This window comes from Polypterus senegalus, chromosome 13 (assembly GCF_016835505.1).
Source record: "Polypterus senegalus isolate Bchr_013 chromosome 13, ASM1683550v1, whole genome shotgun sequence".
NCBI classification, from domain to species: Eukaryota; Metazoa; Chordata; class Cladistia; order Polypteriformes; family Polypteridae; genus Polypterus; species Polypterus senegalus.
Genome location: NC_053166.1, coordinates 73,230,492 through 73,252,794, shown reverse-complemented (window position 1 = coordinate 73,252,794; position 22,303 = coordinate 73,230,492). Strand labels below are relative to the sequence as shown.

The following is a 22,303-nucleotide window of genomic DNA, read 5'->3' as shown; positions in this document are numbered from 1 at the left end:
ATGAGATGGTCAGGGATTGACTAGTGTTTGGCACAAACTCAGCGAAAGTGCGAGAGAAACTTATAAGTGCTGGGTCGTAGCTAGCATTAAATAAAGCCGTGGACATCGCAAGATCGCACGAGATAGCACAAGCACAGCTGAGAACCTTCAATGCATGTACAGTGATCCCTCGCTATATCACGCTTCAATTTTCGCGGCTAAACTCTATCGCGATTTTTTTTCTCATACACGCTTACGTCACTACGCATGCGCTTTCTGAGAACTTTTATCTAAGCCCTACGATGGCTCCTAAACGTGCTGCTTTTTCTAAGCCTTCTGACAATAAAACTAAGCGCCGGAGGAAGATGCTTACTATCCAGGAGAAGGTGAAACTCTTGGATATGATTAAAGATGGTAATACCCTACAAAAACCTCCTCACGCATATGAAAAGACAGTGCCAGCAACTGCCTATCAAGATGTTCTTCAGCCGCGCACCCAGACACCCACTGCCTACTCCTAGTACTTCTTCACTGAAGACAACAACGCACCTGCTGAAGATACTGCACCGCCTCTGAAGACTCTCCTACTGAGGTCATGCCTTCATAGGTTAGTGGTTGTGTGCAATTAAATTTACAGTACAATAATCTACTATATAAAAGCGTTCGGGATTGTCCTTCCGTCCGTGAGTGCAAAGCGTAGCGGTATTCTGCTTATTACAGACTTACTACTTGCGGTTTGAGGTACGAAGCGACGCGATGTGAGCAGAGTTCTGGTGCCGTCATCGTTAAGTTGCTTTTGTGCGCGATGCACTGAAAAGATAGACCAAATTATGTCTCTGGAAATAATTAATGTTGATGGAGTACAAATGCCTCACCGCGTAGTAAATATCAGGGGAGATGGTGCTTGCTTATTCTCATCTATAGCTTATTTAGTGCATGAAACTCTGTCTTTAGCGGTACAGATTCGGCTTACATTGTACGATTTTGGACAGGCACTTGAGGGGATAAAAAAACGTAGGTTTTCGGGAGATGTTATGAATGGGCACTTTGATGTTCTCATTCTCTACACTTACATGCCTGATGTACACATGGAGCGCACAAAAATTGAGGATAAAAGTCAGTCCCCTTAAAAAGCGAGTGGGCCTAGTAATATGATATTTGTAACGTCTAATATGTCTTATTTTCTCTTATTTTGTCTAATATATTGGGTAATACGAGTGTAATGGTGACTAAAGGGTGTTATTTCATGTCTAGAGGGCTCTAATAATGTTAAAAAACATACAGTGGAACCTCGGTTCACAAACGTCCCGGTTCACATACAACTCGGATCACGACCAAAAAGCTCGCCAAACTTTTGCCTCGGTTCACAACCACACACTCGGTATATGAACAATCCAGTTTCCCTTGCCTGCCTGAGCTGAGCTGAGAGAGAGAGAGAGAGAGAGAGAGAGAGAGAGAGAGAGAGAGAGAGAGCAAGAGCGAGCGAGCACGTGCCTGCTGGGGAGGGGGTGGAGGAGATTGCTGCACATGTTGGCTTGCACTTACTGGCTGCAGATAGGCAGGCAAACCATCCCCCCAGTTCCATGTGCCTGCTGGGGAGGGGAGGAGGAGGAGGAGATTGCTGCACGTGTTTGCCTGCCTATTTGCAGGCTGTATGTGCTAGCGCACCATCCCCCCCAGCACAGGCAGCCTGAGGGAGAAAGAAAGAGAGAGAGAAAGCGAGCAGCGTGGCTGCAAGAGCTCTCTGTTCATTGTTCTCCTTCCATTGGCTTCTAAGCAAGTGAATAGTGGTGAGAAGAAAATTGAAATCGAAGTAAAGAAAGATTACAAGAGGTGGAAAAACTGTTTACCAGTTACTCATTTACCAATCTGAGAACCCTCGTGCTTTCAAGCAGCACAAAGCCAGACTGCCAGTAATGTGGGGCGCAAACACGAAGGATTGGGTCACAAGGAGTTTGTTTTTGGAATGGCTGCATGAGGCTTTCACTCCCACCAGCTAAACAGCTAAAAGCACCAGAAACCCAAGAAATCACAAGAGAGAAAACACCTGAAGGAAAACACTTCATGACAGAACTCGTTTCATGCAAGGTTAGTTTTCTTGGTGGTTTTTGTATTACTGATTTTTCAAAAGTTTAATTTTTTAGTTTATAATGTGATTTGTTGCAATGTTATTTTTCTCTTTTTTCAAATGTTCCCTTTTTTCCTTGTGCTTAAAACTCATGAAAGTGTTTACAGATGGAGTTTTTCATAGCGCGATTAGGTGCGATGTTACATTTCTCTTTTTTCAAATGTTCGCTTTTTTCCTTGTGCTTAAAACTCATTAAAAAAATTGTTTACATGGAGGACTTAATAGCGTGATCTCCTGCAATCTTACTTTTTTGTTTGCATGTGAGTTGGTTTTTGCAAGCGCTTCGGATTTTTTGAGCCAGCTCGTGTCGCTGATCAGGGAGCCTGAGTGTTTTGTGTCAGTGTTATTCAATGTTTTTACATTAGTTTACTACTACACTGTGGATTCTATGGTGTAATTAACTATATTTGTGCTTAATCTTTACATATTTTTACATATTTACATACAGTTTGTACGGTCTGGAACGGATTAATTGTATTTACATACAATCCTATGGGGGAAACTGCTTCGGTTCACAACCAACTCGGTTTACGACCAAAGTTCTGGAACGAATTATGGTCGTGAACCGAGGTTCCACTGTATTTAGAAGGTCGTAAACAGGTTTTCTATACTCTAACTGCGAAAATATTCGATTTATAAATAAAGCATCCTACTTCGCGAAAATTCATTTATTACGATAGAGTCTGGAACGGATTAACCGTGATAAACGAGGGTTCACTGTACTCCGTGCGGCTCACGTGAACTGACTGTGAACACAGTACGCAGACAACAAGCAAGAGCTCCAAAGAGCGCTGAACAAAAAAAAACATTACACAATTGAGAAGGCAGCAAAAGAACATGAAGCGAGTGACGCATACAAGCATATTCATAAGTGCAGCTACTACAGAAACAAAGCACACAGTGGCAAAAGTCAATGTCCAGCTAAAGGAAGACAGTGTAAAAAATGTGGTAAATTGAAATTGATTTAATTGAATTAAAGTTTGCAGGACTGGGAAAGGTAAACCCGTGCATGCAGTGTGTGATGTCTCAGATAAAGAGGAAGACGGCTGTTTATTGATGCAGTAAGAGAGCAACAATACTCTGAAGCTGAATAAGCCTTTGTAGACATATCAATAGGAAAGCAAGGTGTAAAGCTTAAGTTTAAATTAAATTCATAGACACGCTGCCGCTGGCGTTTGTCGTGCCTAAGACGAATACGATATTCGCAAGATACAAGTTTAATGAGAAGACGCAGGGTATAAACGAGACTTTTGATCACTTTGTAATGGAGTTAAAATTGCTGGTGAAGGACTGTGCTTATGCAAACGAAGATGAGATGGTCATGGATAGACTAGTGTTTGGCACAAACTCAGCGAAAATGCGAGAGAAACTTTCCTGCCACTCTTTTTAAACAAACTGCTTTTTGGATATCAACTCATTTAAAATTCCTCTTTACGTCATTCACAGAAATAAAGACGATAGAATCATACAGTATTTATGACAAACCACATTCCTGTGTGACTGAATTATTGTAATTGGCAATCTTTAGATGTCGAGTCATATCATACATGCACCATGTGTGCTGCTGTACTCAGTTTCCAGTTTATGGTGACTGAATTTAACAGGCTTGTACTGACATTATTGCCATGTGTAAACGTACAGTGAAATTTCTCCTTGCACATTCTAATCAACACAAAACACATTGCTAATCACTGGCACCATGATCAATGAATAAAAGGTGACCCGATTCTCCAAGAGCACAGGGTAGCAGGTGATAAATTTCTTAGATTTGTGGTCTAACAATGGTCCACATTGTTAACCTCCTTAAAGGGGCAGGAGATACGCTGATGATATATGGGACATATATTTTTCTCAAATTTGCTTAGGAGACATCCCTAGCAATAATAAATAATCCTTCTTTGCATTTTGTAATGATGTTGTATAATTTACTTATCAAAGTGCTGGCTTTAAGATTATAGAAGAATGTAAATAGCAATAAGAAATACAATGGTAAAATCTCTCGGAATGCAAAAAAGAAACTACTTAAGCATTAGATACACTTGATCAGTTTGTCCTGAAGCTGCAGGTTTTGGTCCCAGTCTTATTCAGCCGGCATTATTTTGTCTAATGCTCAGTTACTGAAGATTTTAAGCAAAACATTTTTCCTTAAAATTAGAAAAAAAAAATTAGGTGAACTCCTCCTATGTTTTTAAAATCTGATTATAATAAATCAGGAAAGATGAATTAATACAAAAAATAATAAAATAGAGTTTAGAATCATGGCAAATATTTCTACCTGTAATATAAATGTAAATTTTACACAACTGTGCTTTCTGAATACAGAAAAACAGAAGAAAAATAGTGTAGTTAATTACACAATGGCATCAGTTAGAGGTAAAATGACTCATTGATTGTGAAACTGGTTGAATAAAAAAAATCAGCAGTAACAGGACTGAGTTTGAGAACTACTGAATTGTAGAAGATATCCCCAGTTATAATAAATACAAGACAGTTGAAAGCATATGAAGTATAAGAAGCAAGACAATCTCACCTGCACAGGCTTTGCTGCAGGGTCAAGTGACACAAAGAAAATTTCCATCACACGTTCTTTGCTAACTGGCAATGGTACACTCAAGTAGCAGAAAGGATCAAATGTTACGGACACTTTGCCACATTCAGGACAGACTAGTGTGGATTTAAAGAGTCCATGAAATGTGTCTACAATGACAGAGTCATTCCGTCGCCGGTGGTTGCGCCAGGCCTCTTCTGCCACTTCCTATTGACAAAGGAAAAAACTTTCTTTAACAATTTTATCTAGCAAGAAAACTTAATGTGATAATCTAAGGATGGGAGATCTTTAAAAAGATGCCAAGCCAAGGGAGCAGAACTTCCCTTGCTCTATGTCAAAAACCCATAGCAGACTCTCTTTCAATCCACCCATCAATATTCACCTACAATAACTGACATACAGCACCATATATCACACAATTACTAGAAAGGAAAGTAAAAAGATAATAAAAAATGTGTATATAGTCTATTTCTCAGCGAGGGATGGGATAGCACCTGGGTTCGCTTCCCAGGTCTTCCCTGCATGGAGTTTGCATGTTCTCCCCATGTCTTCGTGGGTTTCCTCCGGGTGCTCTGGTTTCCTCCCACGGTCCAAAGACATGCAGATTAGGTGCACTGGCGATCCTAAATTGTCCCAAGTGTGTGTGTGTGTGTCCTGCGGTGGGCTGGCACCCTGCCCAGGGATTTGTTCCTGCCTTGCACCCTGTGTTGGCTGGGATTAGCTCCAGTAGACCCCCCGTCACCCTGTGTTAGGATATAGCAGGTTGGATAATGGATGGATGGAATGGGATAGCAGGCTGCCTGCCCGCAGCCGAGAGACACATTTACAAAACAAAGGCGCTATCAGTGTGCAATTAATGCAGTGACGAGGAGGTGCAAGTAAATTAATGTGACCTGGCATTACGAATATTTTCACAGGCTTCAGGGATTTTAGTGTTAAAGAATGTTAAGATTTTAAGACAGGATAATTACCATTAATCACAAGAAAATACATGACTATTCAAAATGCTGCCATTTCAGTAAACTCTGAGGGCCATAACAGTTTTCTTAAAGATGTCCATTTAAATTTGAGCTGGCCAGAACTTATTACTGTATAGTAAATGCAATAGCAAGTGTGGGTTGTACCTGGTCTGGTCGACCATCAGCATCTCTCAGTTCAATATATTCCTTGTTCTTCACCCGGTTTAGATCTTCATGCAGTCCATCCAAAAGAAAAGACAGCAATTCCTGAGAGTCATGCTGCTGGTATCCCAAAAACTGAGAGGCAAAATGACCTACTTTGGTCTGTGTGAAGACAAAAAACTTAGAATGAGATTGTGATGATATGCCTAGTTGAGCATTACCAAAAAGAAAAATAAAGTAATTTTGCTTACGTTTTAGAAGTATGGGAAAAAAACAGAACTGAAAAGCACATACCTTTTAAAATATGTGGGTGCAAAGGGACACAACTGATAAGAGTTTTTAAGACTATTTTGGCCAAGCTGTGCTACAAGACGCATCTGGGCATCTGTACAGCTACGGAGACCTACATGGTTTTACACGGTGGTGTCTGGACCCAATGCTGCTAGAGCCAGAAAGGGGGCGGAGCATTTAGTTAGTTGATAAAAGTATAGGAGATCCCAGAGTAAGAAGAAAGTAAAAATAAAAATCTACTGTTGATACCGAGTAGCTGCTTTTCTTGACCTCTGAATTCAGCGAGTTCACGGTGCAACTAATAGAGGCCTTGTAGAAGACTCGATGTGCTGTGCTGCTTGAACATGCTCACATCTGCTGTGATTGGAGGCAATAGGTGAAGTAAATTCTAATTTGACTGCAAATTTGACGGTGCATATAAAAGGCGCTACCTGCCTGCAGGGGTTGTCTTTTTTTTTTGACCCTCTGTTGAGGGTGGTGAGTGTTTGTTGTGGTGCATAATCAAGTACAGCAAACATTGCAGCTTGTATGTTGCTTTTATATATATTTAATCTCATTTTTCTAGTGTATATTTAAATATCTCTTGTATGGTTTCTTTTGGTTGAGGTAGTCACTTAAAATAATTTTTTTTTGTGCACCATTCATTTTTGAATATGCATTTGTTTACGTTTTGAATTTTCTCTCTTTTTTTTTTTTTTTAAACTGTGTAGTGTTTGTCAACCGGACCCAACTGACATACAGAAATAATACCTTTTTGTCTATACATTTATTCATTACTTTTTTTTTCTTCATATAAGGACTCGTAATATTCTTTATTTGTTTGGTGTGTCATTTGTGTTATGACTGTGTGAAAAAAGCCAACATGACACAGTTTTGTCTGCAACATAAATAATACTACACCATTGCTTTTGAAAAACCCAGTATTTTTGTCTGTGTCTCCCTGTCAAACATCTCTCCTTCTGGTCATCTTTAGTCCTGAACTGTCCAGTATGTAGTTTGCCGTTTATAATCCCTCTACACAGGGTGTCGGAGATAGATAGCAAGACATGTGGGAAACATTACTGAGAGAAAGAAGTAGAAAAGAGCAAAGAATTGGACAAGCTGGCAACTGAGATATTATGGAATTAAAGAGCAACAAATGAAGAATGTGAAGAGGTAAAGGGAAATCAGACAGATATATTTGGGGGGGGGATGGGGTTTGGCAACAAGAAGCACCAGTATTAGTGCATACAGACTTTATGTTTGGGAAATCAACAAAATGATCAACATGCACAGAGGTACTTGTAGGCAATCATTTTTTTTTTTTTTAACTTAGCTTGGCTCTGAATTTATAATCATTACTATATAGAGAGTTACCAAAAATTTACTACCTATTCAGAATTAACTACAAATAAAAAAAATTGCATCCAGCATATATAGAGGTGACAATTCAACTTGAACTAAAGTAAAATATTTCAATAGGGTGCTTGCTTGAAAACTTGAAACTTCACATCAAATCATCAGCCATCCTAGTCTAGGGGCATGCCAGTACAGCTTTAATGTTTTTTTTAAAAAAAAATAAATAAATAAATAAATAAAAAAAAACAGATGACAGATGGTTTATACCACTGTGATATGGTCAAGTTTCTTTATCATATTTTATTTTTTACTTGTATAATTTAAATGTATTTTTACTTAAAAGCTGTTTGATTTTTTATTTAAACAGTAAAGATTTATTATTTAAAAAGTACAACTTATTTCTCCATCAACAGCAGCCCAAACAATATGCTGAAGTATGTTACTAGCTTCCATTTAAACATACAGTACTTTTTTTTATTTAGATAAAGCAGTGCACATTTATACTTAAACATTTCACTGCAAATGGTAGATGATAAATAATAAAAAAAGTAAACAAAAGGCTCCAAAATGTAACTGATGATAAAAATGAATCATAAATGCTATGCCCCAAATGTAGAAGCAGCAGAAGACATTAACTGAGCAAAGGTTGTGTTTTAAGAGTGTCCACAAACTTCTGTAGTTTTTTGAGGCAATGTCAGCAAATACCATCTTATAACTTTCCTGGTTTTTCTTCATTGGTTGGTTTGAAACAGAAATGATCCCAAACTGTGGTAGTTGTATCAGATTTCAACATTACATCTTCAGTATTGTTGTATTCTTGCACTTAACAGTTCCCCCCAAACTTTCCCCTCAAAGCAGTTGTTTCAAATAAAGGAACCATGAAATGAGGCATGAGTGCCTGGAAAATGCTATCTATTGAAATCAATTTTCTGAGTTTTGTTTAAGTTCTTTATATTCCTGCTAATGAAATTAAAATTATGCTCACTGCTTCTTGATAAATGTTATCAAAATAGAATACTTGGATTCATCATTAAATGTATTGCATCCAAAAAACAAAAAGAAAAAAAAAAAAACAGTAAATAAGGGATATGTCACCAGTGTCTATTTGTAGACCTTTCCTATTCACTGTATAGAAAAAAAATACAGAGAACAACAGTTCTACTTAATCACATTATTAAAGCCACCATAAATTTCTGTTTATTTTCTTAAACTACCTTTAAAGATACAGGCGCCATTCCTCAAGCCGCGTCTGTACCTGATGGTGTTACATATTTCCATAAATCAGACTGGAGGCTGAGATGGAGGACTTGAAGTAATGAGTAATAATGAATTTCAAACATCCGTTCACATTGTGAGAACTCAAATCTAGCTTTTATCTTAAATAGGCTAGACACATCTGAGTCAATATTTGAATCTGAATGTTTACAGTATATCAAAACCATGCATTTGTTTCAATATATTTTATTGTGCACAGATGGTAAACAATCAAAAATACACACTTTGGGTTTCAATTTTTTAAAGAACTACGGGGCTTTGCTTCGCTCGCCAACCCCCATGTTTGGTTTTCCGGATTTTTTTTTCTTTAAATTGTTGCTATTTCATTAGTTTCACTTTTATTTCAGAACTTCTGTAAAAACAATATTTGGAATCTTTCGAGTCCCAATATGCTGAATCATTAAAAGAGGTCAGCGAGACATGTGTTTCATGACTTTGTACCATAATTCAGGATAGGTTTCTCTGTTTGGAATTTCAGCACAGACAAAATGATCTACATCATCAGCAGTTAATTTTTTTTTTTTTTTTACAAAGTAACCAATAAATGCATGCGTGGTAAACTCCGTTTTTGAAATTCTCAAGATTCTTTATTTGTCACATGCATAGTTATACACGACAACTCGCAGTGAAATGCATCCTAATCCACTTATTAAAAACTGTGCAAAGTTAGAAGAATATCAGTTAGATGAACAAAAAGTCAGATTGAAAGATAACAGTATAGAAGAACATAAGTAAAATTATGTGAATAAAGTAGACTTAAATTTTAAGGTGCAATAGTGCAGTGATTATTGTGCAAAACCAGTTAGACAGGTGCATAGTTAAATGAGGCAGTTTGTTTGTTTGCGCTACTACGATCTTTACTTTCTTTATTTTATACTTTCTAATTGTCCTACTTTCATATCCTTTAATTTTACGTGTATTGCGCAGTTTGGTTTTTTTTTTGCGAGCCTTTCAAATTACACTGCTTTCATAATCTCTAACCTGCTCTGCACGTGTTTAGCGCCAACGTTTGTGAACATCTTTATGAAGTTCTACTTTGTCTTTTACTCTGTCTTTTAATTCTGAGCCGGATTGGACGTGCTTTTTTTTTCCCCCCAATTCCACTTGTTCCGGGCTGATAATTACTTTCCTTATTTTCTGAATTTGCACCTAGATTATTCTTTTTCTTTTTTGCTCTTTTTTCTCTCCAACACTTTTGAGTCTCTTTTCTCCATGCTGCATTCTTCTTTGCTTAGTCGTCGACATTTCATTTATAACGTACTGTCCTTGTACGCTTTATATGCGCTGAGAGCCCTGGATGTGTGTGCTCAAATCCTTTAGACAACTGAATGTTTTGCTGCCTCTTGGCTTATTTGATATTGATAGTAAGCAGGGCATGTCTTGCAAGAATCTCATGTTCCACGTCATCGCAAGACGGTCCTGGGTCAATCTTTTGGCACAAAGTCTCATGTCTAAGGTCCCCGCGAGGCGATCTGTGGCCGATCTCTTTCATCTCGCTGTTTCTTTTACATGTCTTCCGTGATCTTATCACGTCTCGACGCCCTTGTGTTTCTCTCCAGGATTTTTTTTTATAATAGAGAGAAGAGATTTGTTACCATTGTGTTTTTGTTTGCACAGGTCAGGATGAATTTCCACTAGACAAGTAGGCTAACTTTAGCTGGTTAGGGCTGTGGGGAAAACAGCATGTGTAAGGTATGTGCTTATAGTTCATCGGTTGTCACTTCTGTGCAGATTTTGGGTGAATGTGACAAGCAAAGCCCATCTTGAAAAATCACCTAATGTATGCTCCAATTTTTTATCCATCTGCATTGTCTCTGCATTTACAGTCACACTGACCGTTATCAACCATCAACCAGATGAGGTTTGATTAGACTGGTTGTTTTCATCTTGCCCTTTGTGTTCACTGATAGTAATTCCGTATTAATCATTCAAAGTATTTTTCTTTCCTCAGTCACAGATAAAGAAGCACAGACTGAATAAATAATTATAATGATGAAACACTTGCTTTTCATTGGAATATAACAAAGTATATACTTCTGAACAAATTAGGAAAACCTGAGAAGATTCTCAGTTGATAAACAAAAAAAGAGAGACTGGAAGTTAGGAACTGCATGCAACATAGTTGAGCCACAAATAAAGTTCATGACTGCAGCTAACATGCAGACATGGGCAGAATACTCCAAAACCAGTACTGATACAATGGCACTATTAATTTAAAAAATATCATTGATGCAAAAGTAACAGTAGTTGCCCAAATATTTACTTGAATAAAAGTTAAAAAAAAAAAAAGTATCACATAAAAATTACTCAAATATTCTAGACTTATTTAAATGAAACCTTTAATGTATTACAAAAATAACAATGCTATAATTTCTAACACTTTACAAAATATACAGCATTTCTTTTCGATTAGTTAAATATAATACTAAAGCTGGGACAGCCAAAATGAGTGAAAAAATACAATAGTAAAACTATAATTTAAATATTGTTTTATGCATTTTCCAAAACCAGGTAGCTTTTAAACTGCTCATACATCTTTTCAAAAGGCTAACTTTGAAGTTTGGTTACGATCCCCCAAAATGTTAACTTAAATAAAAGATAGCTAGCTGTTACTGTCAGATCAACATACTAAGAGCTTCAGTTGTTATGACTACTACTAATTAATAATAACTATTAATAATGATTTGTTCAGGATTTCAAATTCAGATATTGGCTAACACTTACTTCAATACTATGTGTATTACTTTTTTGCAGCTAGCAATGCTGTGTAGCTTAGCAATGTTCTAAGGCTAATGTTGATATTGAGATACTATTCAAAAAACAAGCTATTTACATAGACAATAGTTTGGAAAAACAGATGCACAATGTGAAAAATGAAACCACTTAACAGCTATGTGTTTTCATTAACAGGAGTTCATGTGTGCAGAGAGAATGCGACCAGTTTTGGCATACACAGAAGACAAAACATGCAACTGTGGTTAGGTATTTTTCCCACATTTTTAGTAACATGAACTGATTTTGACACCATGATTGTTCACTCTAATTATGTGGCAACTCCTCGATGGATTTAATTTTCTACCTACTTAGCTGGACCTTTCCAAAAAAAATGGACAGCACATAATTCATAAAGTCAATCTGAATCCCAATATAAATGTGGCAGCCAAATTAAACAGTAAAAAAGCATTAATCAAGGCCTGCTTTAAATTTTACTTGAAATTAAGTTTTAATCAGAACAAAACATAGCCTGACAAATGAGAAATCAGAACTGTCTGACACAATTTTACCTAATGTTCCTTAATAGTTAAGAAGATTGCAAAAAACTGCCATCTAAAGCTTGGAATCAATGTATAAAACAATATCTCTACCAGTATACTATTTTATTAAGTTAATTGTACAATTGATTCATAAAATAAAATGATCACTTAAAGTACATAAATAAATTGGATCTAGATCTGAATGTTCCAAAAAATAACAAATATTAATATGGGTGTTCCTTTGTTAAACTCTTGTGAAAAACCAACTTAGAAGTTTATGTGCAAGTTTTCAATTCCAAATTGACCAAATTAAGTTGGACTGTTTTGGCTGGTTTTCGTCACACCTTTTAAAACATTTCTAATATTTGTAAAGGTTTGGGGCCTCATGTATAAAGGTGCATATGCACAAAAATGTTGCGTAAGAACTTTTCCACGTTCAAATCATGATGTGTAAAACCTACACTTGGTGTAAAGCCACACACTTTTCCACGGTACCTCATACCTTGTCGTACTCAAGTTCTCCGCTCGGTTTTGCAGACTGGCAGCACCCAGCGTCAAAGCAGTGCTACTGTTCCTGTGTGTTTACTCTTTTATTTTCCTGACGCAGCTTTATAAATACACTGAAACTAACCGCATATTGTTTATTAGTGTAATGCATCTGATTGTAATTAACTTGTAACAATATAATGGTCCAGGGAATAGCCATAGTATTCCAAATACCATAACTGCTTTAGCATTGTTACACTAACTGCACCTTCTTCTTCTTCTTCTTCTTTCAGCTGCTCCCGTTTGCCACAGCGGATCAACTTTTTCCATATTACTCTCACTGCACCACTCGGAGTATTTATATCACTGTTTCTGAGTGTGAATCACAGCAGCAGCTGATCGGAAAGAGAATTATCGGTATAGAGCTTCAAGCACACGTTACCTCAGCCACATCAAAACGTTTCAAAGCCTTTCCTGTACGGACCTTGTGGTTCAGAAACCGTTTCATCCCAAGAACTATAAACGCACTTAATCAATTGCTCCTTGTAGAACTGTGTGTACTTATAAGTACAATCACCTCACTGTAAACTTGCACTACAGTTATAATATTGCACAACCTGAGCAACTTTATAAAGCGCATATTTACATATGATGACGATATTTTTAAGATGAAATGCAGCAAAATATGTTTATTATATTATACAGATAAAACTTTTAACTTCATTTAAATAATCTATATTCTTCACTGGGACTGGCGTGAAGGATAGTATAATTAAACATGCACTACGAAGATATTTCAATGTTCCTTAAACGTTTTGAAGAATCGGCGCTCTAAGCTTACAGATGGCTTAACATCTATTACAGAGCTGATTGTGTGGTGATCGGTTACTTGGAGAAAGAAAAGCAAGGACTGCAGGGGCGGCCATGCCAATATATATTGAATATAAAACAGAAAGAGAAAATAACGACACAGCTAAAAACGCAGCAGCAAATTTCGACAAAAGTTAAATGCTTGTGTAATGAGCACAAGGCGGCTATGGAGTGTCCGCAACGGACATGGCCATCCACCGTGCACAAGATAACATATTGACATTGGCAGGCGAAGGAGCCCCCGATTCTTTCTCTGCCTAGAGCCGACCATGAGTACTGCTGCAATAAATAATTTCATCGAAGGTCACACACAATCTCAAGAAGAGAGCTGGTTTAAGAAGCAAGTAGTGATTCACACACAGAGCACAAAGAAGATCAAATACAAAACAAAGCATTTAATGTGCTATACTTTAATTACGATGTGATTAGAGAAACTGGTTAATTAAACGATATTAAGATGACGTTTATGATGTTCTACTTTAATGACAAAATAAACTACGTTATTAAAGTGGAAATTTTGAGATTGAAGTTGAAATTTCGTGCTATTTCCCCCACTGTGTGCCTTTTTTTTCTCTGTACCCTAATAAGCTTTCATATGACACTCAGACAGTGGGATTCAAACTCGCCTTTTCATGGCGACTTTGATATGTCATTTCTTTTTTATTTCCGGCACTGTGCGACTTTGTGAACGTGAGCTTTCAAGTTTCTCCAAAACGTTATGTCACTCGATCAACTTCCTTTTGTTGATTATACCATAGTTTAATTAAACAAATAGTATGTTTTTCCTTTGCCTCCACTTGGTATTCGCTGAAATTCTTATATTTTCCCCATTGCTTTTCCCATTATCTTTTCACAGAAGGCTGAGCTTAAGGGCGATTTATATTGATTTGCATATTCAAAGAGGCGTAATTGTGGGAGGAGTTGGGGTGTTACATGAAGCGCGTGCACGAGCGTTACTTTTTACGTTGACCGGGATTTATGTAGCAGAAGAACGTGGAAGTTGGAGATGCGCACAGATTCCTGCATCTGAATTTTTCCGTGCGTAAGCACATTTCGGCTTTTGTGCTTACGCCATGTTATAGTGCGAATTCTACACACGGCATTATACATGAGGCCCCTGGTGATTGTATGTGCTCATTCCTGTCTGTAGTTAGATGTGGTGTATACCTTAAGGTCTGAGGTTGGAACCAGTTCATTTGTGTTTTTGTCATGTACAAATATATTTCGAAATTCTGATGACACTCAGGGGTATTCATGAGTAAAACCCAATGACAAATGATAAACAGTACCTTGAAAAAATGAGGGACAACGGCATAATGTCTTCCTGACCACATCTGTTTGATAACATCGGCATAAGCCTCAGCAATCTCGCCCTTCATTCCCAGTGGATTTGTAAAATTCAACTCCTCCAAGTAGGCATTCTTTAGGAAGTACTCCGTCAAGGGTGGTATGTTACTGAGGCACTAGCGGACAGAAATGCAGTCTGTTTAAAAAGAATTGTTCATATAGAACCTTTTACATTACTGAACAGCATCAAAAAAAACCAATCTGAAACTGAGCAGACACTTGAAGTGACAAGGCACAAAATGTGCCAGTGTGCTCAGTGTAACTGAAAGAATATAACAAACCACATTCATGGCCTAGAGAGTGCAAACATAAAATGATGTTGTCCTGAAAACTATGCTAAGAATTTAATCTGAAGGCTGGTGCCCAACAGGTATACTTCTAAATTTGTTAAGGCCCCCTATCCAGAGTTGGGTCCTGTCAATGCTGCTTCCTATGATCCTAAACTAGACAAGTGTTAGAAAATGGAGGGATGGAAAACTTTTTCTTTAAATACAGATTTATTTTTTTTTTTACAAGCAACAACCTATCTTTATTTATAATGCAAAAAGACTAAAGGTTAATATTTGAATATTACACTTGGATTCTCCATTTCATTACTCTGTAGTAACCAAAGTGAAAGAATGCTTTGTCAGAAACTACCAAGAATTGTACTCATCACGTTTGGTAAATTCTAGGGATTTTACCAAGTGGATTTTCAAAAGACAAAGCATTTAGTATGCTAAAGAGTAATATTATGTATGGGGCTTTTTATCCATCAAGGCTAGTCTTTCCACATTAGAGTTCTTCAGCCAAGGCCTGAAGCGTGCAGATCTCAGCAAGCAAAATGAGGCTGGATTGAATTTAAATGCATGGATAATGATTCAAGGATTCGACAATACATTGAAAAGAACCGAGTCAAACTTATTAAGCATTTTTAACAGAGTATGGGCACTGTGTCTTCCCAAAAATACATAATTGTAAAATATTCTATTTTAAATATGTTATATTGCTTTAGGTAAATGAAGGCTGTTGAGAAAGAAGTTGTAAATTTAATATTTCTATTGCAGAAGCAATAGTTTTGCATGTTTAAAAGTTTTACACATACATTGGATTACTGGCTTACTTATAAAAAATGTTTTAAGCACTGGCAAAAAATGACAAATTAGGTAATTTTAGCTTTTGTCTTTTCTTCTAGTTTTTATTTCTTTGTTGTTCTGTTGTACTTTACCTGCAAAGCAGAGTTCATGAAGCATGTGTTTCCCAAATTTGTCAGTCCACAAACCCCTGGCTGACCCCTGTAGGAATCATGTTCATCCAGGGAATTTCTCCTGTCAAAAAAACAAGGGACAGTGAGCTTTTATTACAAGCTGAAATTGCAATTGAATAAGAAAAGTTAGAATTTTTGGGACTTTTTAATAAATGTGGACAAAATATGCATTGCATTGTCAGAAAGTACCTGCTTTCACTTCTAGAATACCAGGAAATACAGTGAGCCCTGAAAGTTTGCAAAATTACAAAGATTACTGAAGAAAATGTTCTTAATAAAAAGCAGAGATATAGTAAACATCATTTTGATCATCACAAGAATCTGCCACAGCTAAATAAAAAAAAAAAAAATCAATACTGTTTTATTATTGTATATGGTAACGACTCTGGGAAGATGATATTAACATATACCACCCACAAGCTCAAATATTATGAATCCATGACTGAAAGACTAAAATAAAATGAGCCACATTGAAGTTTTTTAAAAACCTAGAAAACAATCACATTAATTAGATACAATACCAAAAGTGTCTTGACATAAAACTCTATCTCTTTAACAACTTGCATTTTACTCTCTTAATACTGGTTTGGGTTTTGACAATTGTCTGGACAAACACTGACACGTTGTTGAAGGAGGGCTAACCACTTGGATGATAAAAAGTGCAGTCTGTGGTGACTTCATTAACTTCTGAAACTAGCACTTTCAGCATTTTAACTGGAACAAAATTATGTATTTTTCAAGCAGAGATGATTACTATAATGCCTTTCAGGCTATTTAAATCATTTAGAAGGTTAGGTAAAAACAATGCAGCGGGGATCACAACAAGACTACTACAGAAACAACAACCAAATAATTCAAATAAATCATTACGTTTACATACACATAAATGCAAAGCAGACTTTAAAATGCACCTTTTTATTGATAAATTTCTATATGCCCTGACATCCCTACAGAGAGATACTACCAATGCCCATATTCCAAAACATACATTGTGATCACAAGGAAAATAAAATCATAGCGTTTTATTCATACAGTAATGATCTACCAAACAACTTTAGAGATGCACCATAAATTTTTATTTCCGAAGACAGTATAAAATTAACAAGTACTAGAGCTGCTCTTGAACCAGTTCACACTGACTGCTATTAATGGTACCAGTCAGAGTTACTGAGGTTGTAAAAACGGGTCCATTTGAAAATAAATACTAAATTTGTGTTTTACTTTAATCAAGTTGCAAATAAAAAATGAAGATTTAGTATGTCTGTAATACTGCTCCATAGAGGCAATATCAAGATTGAGCTTCATTTTAATTTTGTTATAGGAAAGGCTGAAACTGAAACCAATCATGTCAGTCTTTTATTCATCTTTAGTGAAAAAATATAAGAAAACAACAAATAAATACATTTAGGAGAAATGTCATTTTTAAAACCTCAGCAACCTAACCCACTGTTTACATTGCTCTTGCTTTGAAATTCTTATATATTACTCTACTTATCTCTACTTTTCAACAATAACACACAAGAAATCTGTTAGCTTCTTATGGACCATGGCCATGGTCACTAAGCAAACAATACATTTTTCAGGAAGTCCTGATTTACAGCTAATCAGAATCACTTCAATGTACATCATGTAAAGCCATTTACCTTTATAAATAATTTGTAATGTGATTCTTTAAATCTGAACAATTATAGCCCACATTATAAAGTTTGTGCACCTTGTCTGTGTGAACTTTCAGTATGGAGTGGGCAGCTCTCTAGTATCAATTGCAGACTCTACCAGGATTCTAACTCGTGGAGTCTCTTGGAGCTGTGAGATACAGTGCATCCAGAAAGTATTCACAGCGCATCATTTTTTCCACATTTTGTTATGTTACAGCCTTATTCCAAAATGGATTAAATTCATTTTTTTCCTCAGAATTCTACACACAACACCCCGTAATGACAACGTGAAAAAGTTTGCTTGAGGTTTTGCAAATTTATTAAAAATAAAAAAACTGAGAAATCACATGTACATAAGTATTCACAGCCTTTGCTCAATACTTTGTCAATGCACCTTTGGCAGCAATTACAGCCTCAAGTCTTTTTGAATATGATGCCACAAGCTTGGCACACCTATCCTTGGCCAGTTTCGCCTATTCCTCTTTGCAGCACCTCTCAAGCTCCATCAGGTTGGATGGGAAGCGTCGGTGCACAGCCATTTTAAGATCTCTCCAGAGATGTTCAATCGGATTCAAGTCTGGGCTGTGGCTGGGCCACTCAAGGACATTCACAGAGTTGTCCTGAAGCCACTCCTTTGATATCTTGGCTGTGTGCTTAGGGTCTTTGTCCTGCTGAAAGATGAACCGTCGCCCCAGTCTGAGGTCAAGAGCGCTCTGGAGCAGGTTTTCATCCAGGATGTCTCTGTACATTGCTGCAGTCATCTTTCCCTTTATCCTGACTAGTCAAAGAGTTCAATCTTTGTCTAATCACACCAGAGAATTTTGTTTCTCATGGTCTGAAAGTCCTTCAGGTGCCTTTTGGCAAACTCCAGGTGGGCTGCCATGTGCCCTTTACTAAGGAGTGGCTTCCGTCTGGCCACTCTACAGGCCTGATTGGTGGATTGCTGCAGAGATGGTTGTCCTTCTGAAAGGTTCTCCTCTCTCCACAGAGGACCTCTGGAGCTCTGACAGAGTGACCATCAGGTTCTTGGTCACCTCCCTGACTAAGGCCCTTCTCCCCCGATCGCTCAGTTTAGATGGCCGGCCAGCTCTAGGAAGAGTCCTGGTGGTTTCGAACTTCTTCCACTTACGGATGATGGAGGCCACTGTGCTCATTGGGACCAAAGCAGCAGAAATATTTCTGTAACCTTCCCCAGATTTGTGCCCCCTGTCCAATTCTGTCTTTGACTTCATGCTTGGTTTGTGCTCTGACATGAACTGTCAACTGTGGGACCTTATATAGGCAGGTGTGTGCCTTTCCAAATCATGTCCAATCAACTGAATTTACCACAGGTGGACTCCAATTAAGCTGCAGAAACATCTCAAGGATGATCAGGGGAAACAGGAAGCACCTGAGCTCAATTTTGAGCTTCATGGCAAAGGCTGTGAATACTTATGTACAGTGGTGTGAAAAACTATTTGCCCCCTTCCTGATTTCTTATTCTTTTGCATGTTTGTCACACAAAATGTTTCTGATCATCAAACACATTTAACCATTAGTCAAATATAACACAAGTAAACACAAAATGCAGTTTTTAAATGATGGTTATTATTTAGGGAGAAAAAAATCCAAACCTACATGGCCCTGTGTGAAAAAGTAATTGCCCCTTGTAAAAAATAACCTAACTGTGGTGTATCACACCTGAGTTCAATTTCTGTAGCCACCCCCAGGCCTGATTACTGCCACACCTGTTTCAATCAAGAAATCACTTAAATAGGAGCTGCCTGACACAGAGAAGTAGACCAAAAGCACCTCAAAATCTAGACATCATGCCAAGATCCAAAGAAATTCAGGAACAAATGAGAACAGAAGTAATTGAGATCTATCAGTCTGGTAAAGGTTATAAAGCCATTTCTAAAGCTTTGGGACTCCAGCGAACCACAGTGAGAGCCATTATCCACAAATGGCAAAAACATGGAACAGTGGTGAACCTTCCCAGGAGTGGCCAGCCGACCAAAATTACCCAAGAGCGCAGAGACGACTCATCCGAGAGGTCACAAAAGACCCCAGGACAACGTCTAAAGAACTGCAGGTCTCACTTGCCTCAATTAAGGTCAGTGTTCACGACTCCACCATAAGAAAGAGACTGGGCAAAAACGGCCTGCATGGCAGATTTCCAAGACGCAAACCACTGTTAAGCAAAAGAACATTAGGGCTCGTCTCAATTTTGCTAAGAAACATCTCAATGATTGCCAAGACTTTTGGGAAAATACCTTGTGGACTGATGAGACAAAAGTTGAAATTTTTGGAAGGCAAATGTCCCGTTACATCTGGCGTAAAAGGAACACAGCATTTTAGAAAAAGAACATCATACCAACAGTAAAATATGGTGGTGGTAGTGTGATGGTCAGGGGTTGTTTTGCTGCTTCAGGACCTGGAAGGCTTGCTGTGATAGATGGAACCATGAATTCTACTGTCTACCAAAAAATCCTGAAGGAGAATGTCCGGCCATCTGTTCGTCAACTCAAGCTGAAGCGATCTTGGGTGCTGCAACAGGACAATGACCCAAAACACACCAGCAAATCCACCTCTGAATGGCTGAAGAAAAACAAAATGAAGACTTTGGAGTGGCCTAGTCAAAGTCCTGACCTGAATCCAATTGAGATGCTATGGCATGACCTTAAAAAGGCGGTTCATGCCAGAAAACCCTCAAATAAAGCTGAATTACAACAATTCTGCAAAGATGAGTGGGCCAAAATTCCTCCAGGGCGCTGTAAAAGACTCATTGCAAGTTATCGTAAACGCTTGATTGCAGTTATTGCTGCTAAAGGTGGCCCAACCAGTTATTAGGTTCAGGGGGCAATTACTTTTTCACACAGGGCCATGTAGGTTTGGATTTTTTTTCTCCCTAAATAATAAAAACCATAGTTTAAAAACTGCATTTTGTGTTTACTTGTGTTATATTTGACTAATGGTTAAATGTGTTTGATGATCAGAAACATTTTGTGTGACAAACATGCAAAAGAATAAGAAATCAGGAAGGGGGCAAATAGTTTTTCACACCACTGTACATGTGCTTTCTCAATTTTTTATTTTCTAATAAATTTGCAAAAACCTCAAACTTTTTTCACGTTATTATGGGGTATTGTGTGTAGAATTCTGAGGAAAAAAATGAATTTAATCCATTTTGGAATAAGGCTATAACATAACAAAATGTGGAAAAAGTGATGCGATGTGAATACTTTCCAGATGCACTGTAACTGTGCACAGATATTTTCCACCAATTTCTACTGCAAGATTGAATTTATTTCAATCCTATTTGTACCAATCAAAAAAAAGAACACAATCAGCACAATGGATACAATTGTCAGTGCTTCATTTGTATGTGTGTGTTTGTGCGCGCATGTGTAAGTTTATTACACGCAAACACACACACTTACTTACACACACACACACAGAGAAAGTAAAAAGTGGTAGAAACATATATGTCTCCCAAACCCATGAACAAGTTGATAGCGGGTACACAGCTCCTGTTAAAGGCCAGTTTTAAAATAAATAATCACAGTGCTCGCGGCTTGGCGTGGTGGTTGTGTGGCTGAAGCGGTTCTCAGGGCATTTTGCGATGTGGGCGTTTCTCAACCTAAGTGCACAGGTGAGAGACGGTCTGCTCCGTAATTGTTCCCGGAAACTGTTGATTGCCACAGCTGCCACGTCCATTATAAAGAGAAGCCCGAGACGGTTAATACTAGAATTACCAGAGCCTAAGAAAAAACTCGTAATTCCGTCCCACCTTAAATTGCTTCTTAAATCCCTTCACACCTCTCCGCCAGTGTCCTTTGTCCTCTAAATGTGCCGATAAAGAGAAGCTAGGAGCAGCCAGCTATTCCATCCCCCCACCAATTTAGAACGTGCACGAACTTCTCTCAGCTCATGCCTTGATTGGGTATCTGGGAGTGAAGTGGAGTTTTAGAGTGGAAATAATAGATCGTTATTTGGAACACACGCATTTCATGTCTGTTCCGTTTCTACAGTAATCTGTGTCAACACATTGTTAAAACAGAAACGTTTTTATATTCTAGTAGTAGATGACAAAATGTAGGCATAAACTATATAATGTATGAAGCCTGAAGTCCAAATAGCAAAGAAACATTTTCATAAAAAGTTCAAATATAACACAACTATTGCGCCTTTATTCAAAAATAAAACTGCAGAAACAAAAAGCCGCCTTAACATGCGACATTGACAGCAGTTTATTATGGCTGCCTCCGTGGTGTAATGGAATCAGTTCTCTCCTTGGAATGAAAAGGTCGCGAGTTCAATCCTGCCCCACTCCGTTTTGAGAAGTAAACTGCTCTTAGTCTTACTATTTTAGAATAAAAGCATACATTTGATTTCAGTCTGTAACAGCCGGTGCAATTTATGATCCTTGTAAAGGTTAGCTTTTTTTTTAATTCACTTTTCATTCTCTCAGTCGTTCAGAATCAATCCATACAACCCCATCTGACACGGCTGTTTTCACTAAAGACGCTATAGCTCTGCAGTGTACCACGATGCATACTAACGCCCCCCGGTTCTGACACACAAACGCTGGCAAGGCTGCCTTCTTCGTATCTCACCGTCACTTGATTTTCTTTTTATTGTTTTATTGAGTGTTCCTGCCAGTCCCGCATGTTGCTGTATGCTGTTTCTTTTGTACTCCAGGACATGCAGAGGAGAGAATGGTAAAGAGCAGTAACTTCGGCGCTATATGCAATAATCAGACACTCCCCATCTGCCCGTGTCG

At 37.8% G+C, this 22,303-nt stretch overlaps 1 protein-coding gene across 1 annotated transcript in view; it reads right to left on the bottom strand.

The window, feature by feature from the left end:
- Window positions 1–22,303, bottom strand: part of usp11 (ubiquitin specific peptidase 11) — a 127,010-nt gene that overhangs the window by 34,468 nt on the left and 70,239 nt on the right. The window contains exons 7-10 of the mRNA XM_039773957.1: window positions 15,845–15,944; window positions 14,580–14,753; window positions 5,780–5,938; window positions 4,638–4,862 (exon numbers count right to left, since the gene is read on the bottom strand). Coding sequence (XP_039629891.1) covers window positions 4,638–4,862; window positions 5,780–5,938; window positions 14,580–14,753; window positions 15,845–15,944 — 658 coding nt within the window. The remainder of the gene's footprint in view (window positions 1–4,637; window positions 4,863–5,779; window positions 5,939–14,579; window positions 14,754–15,844; window positions 15,945–22,303) is intronic.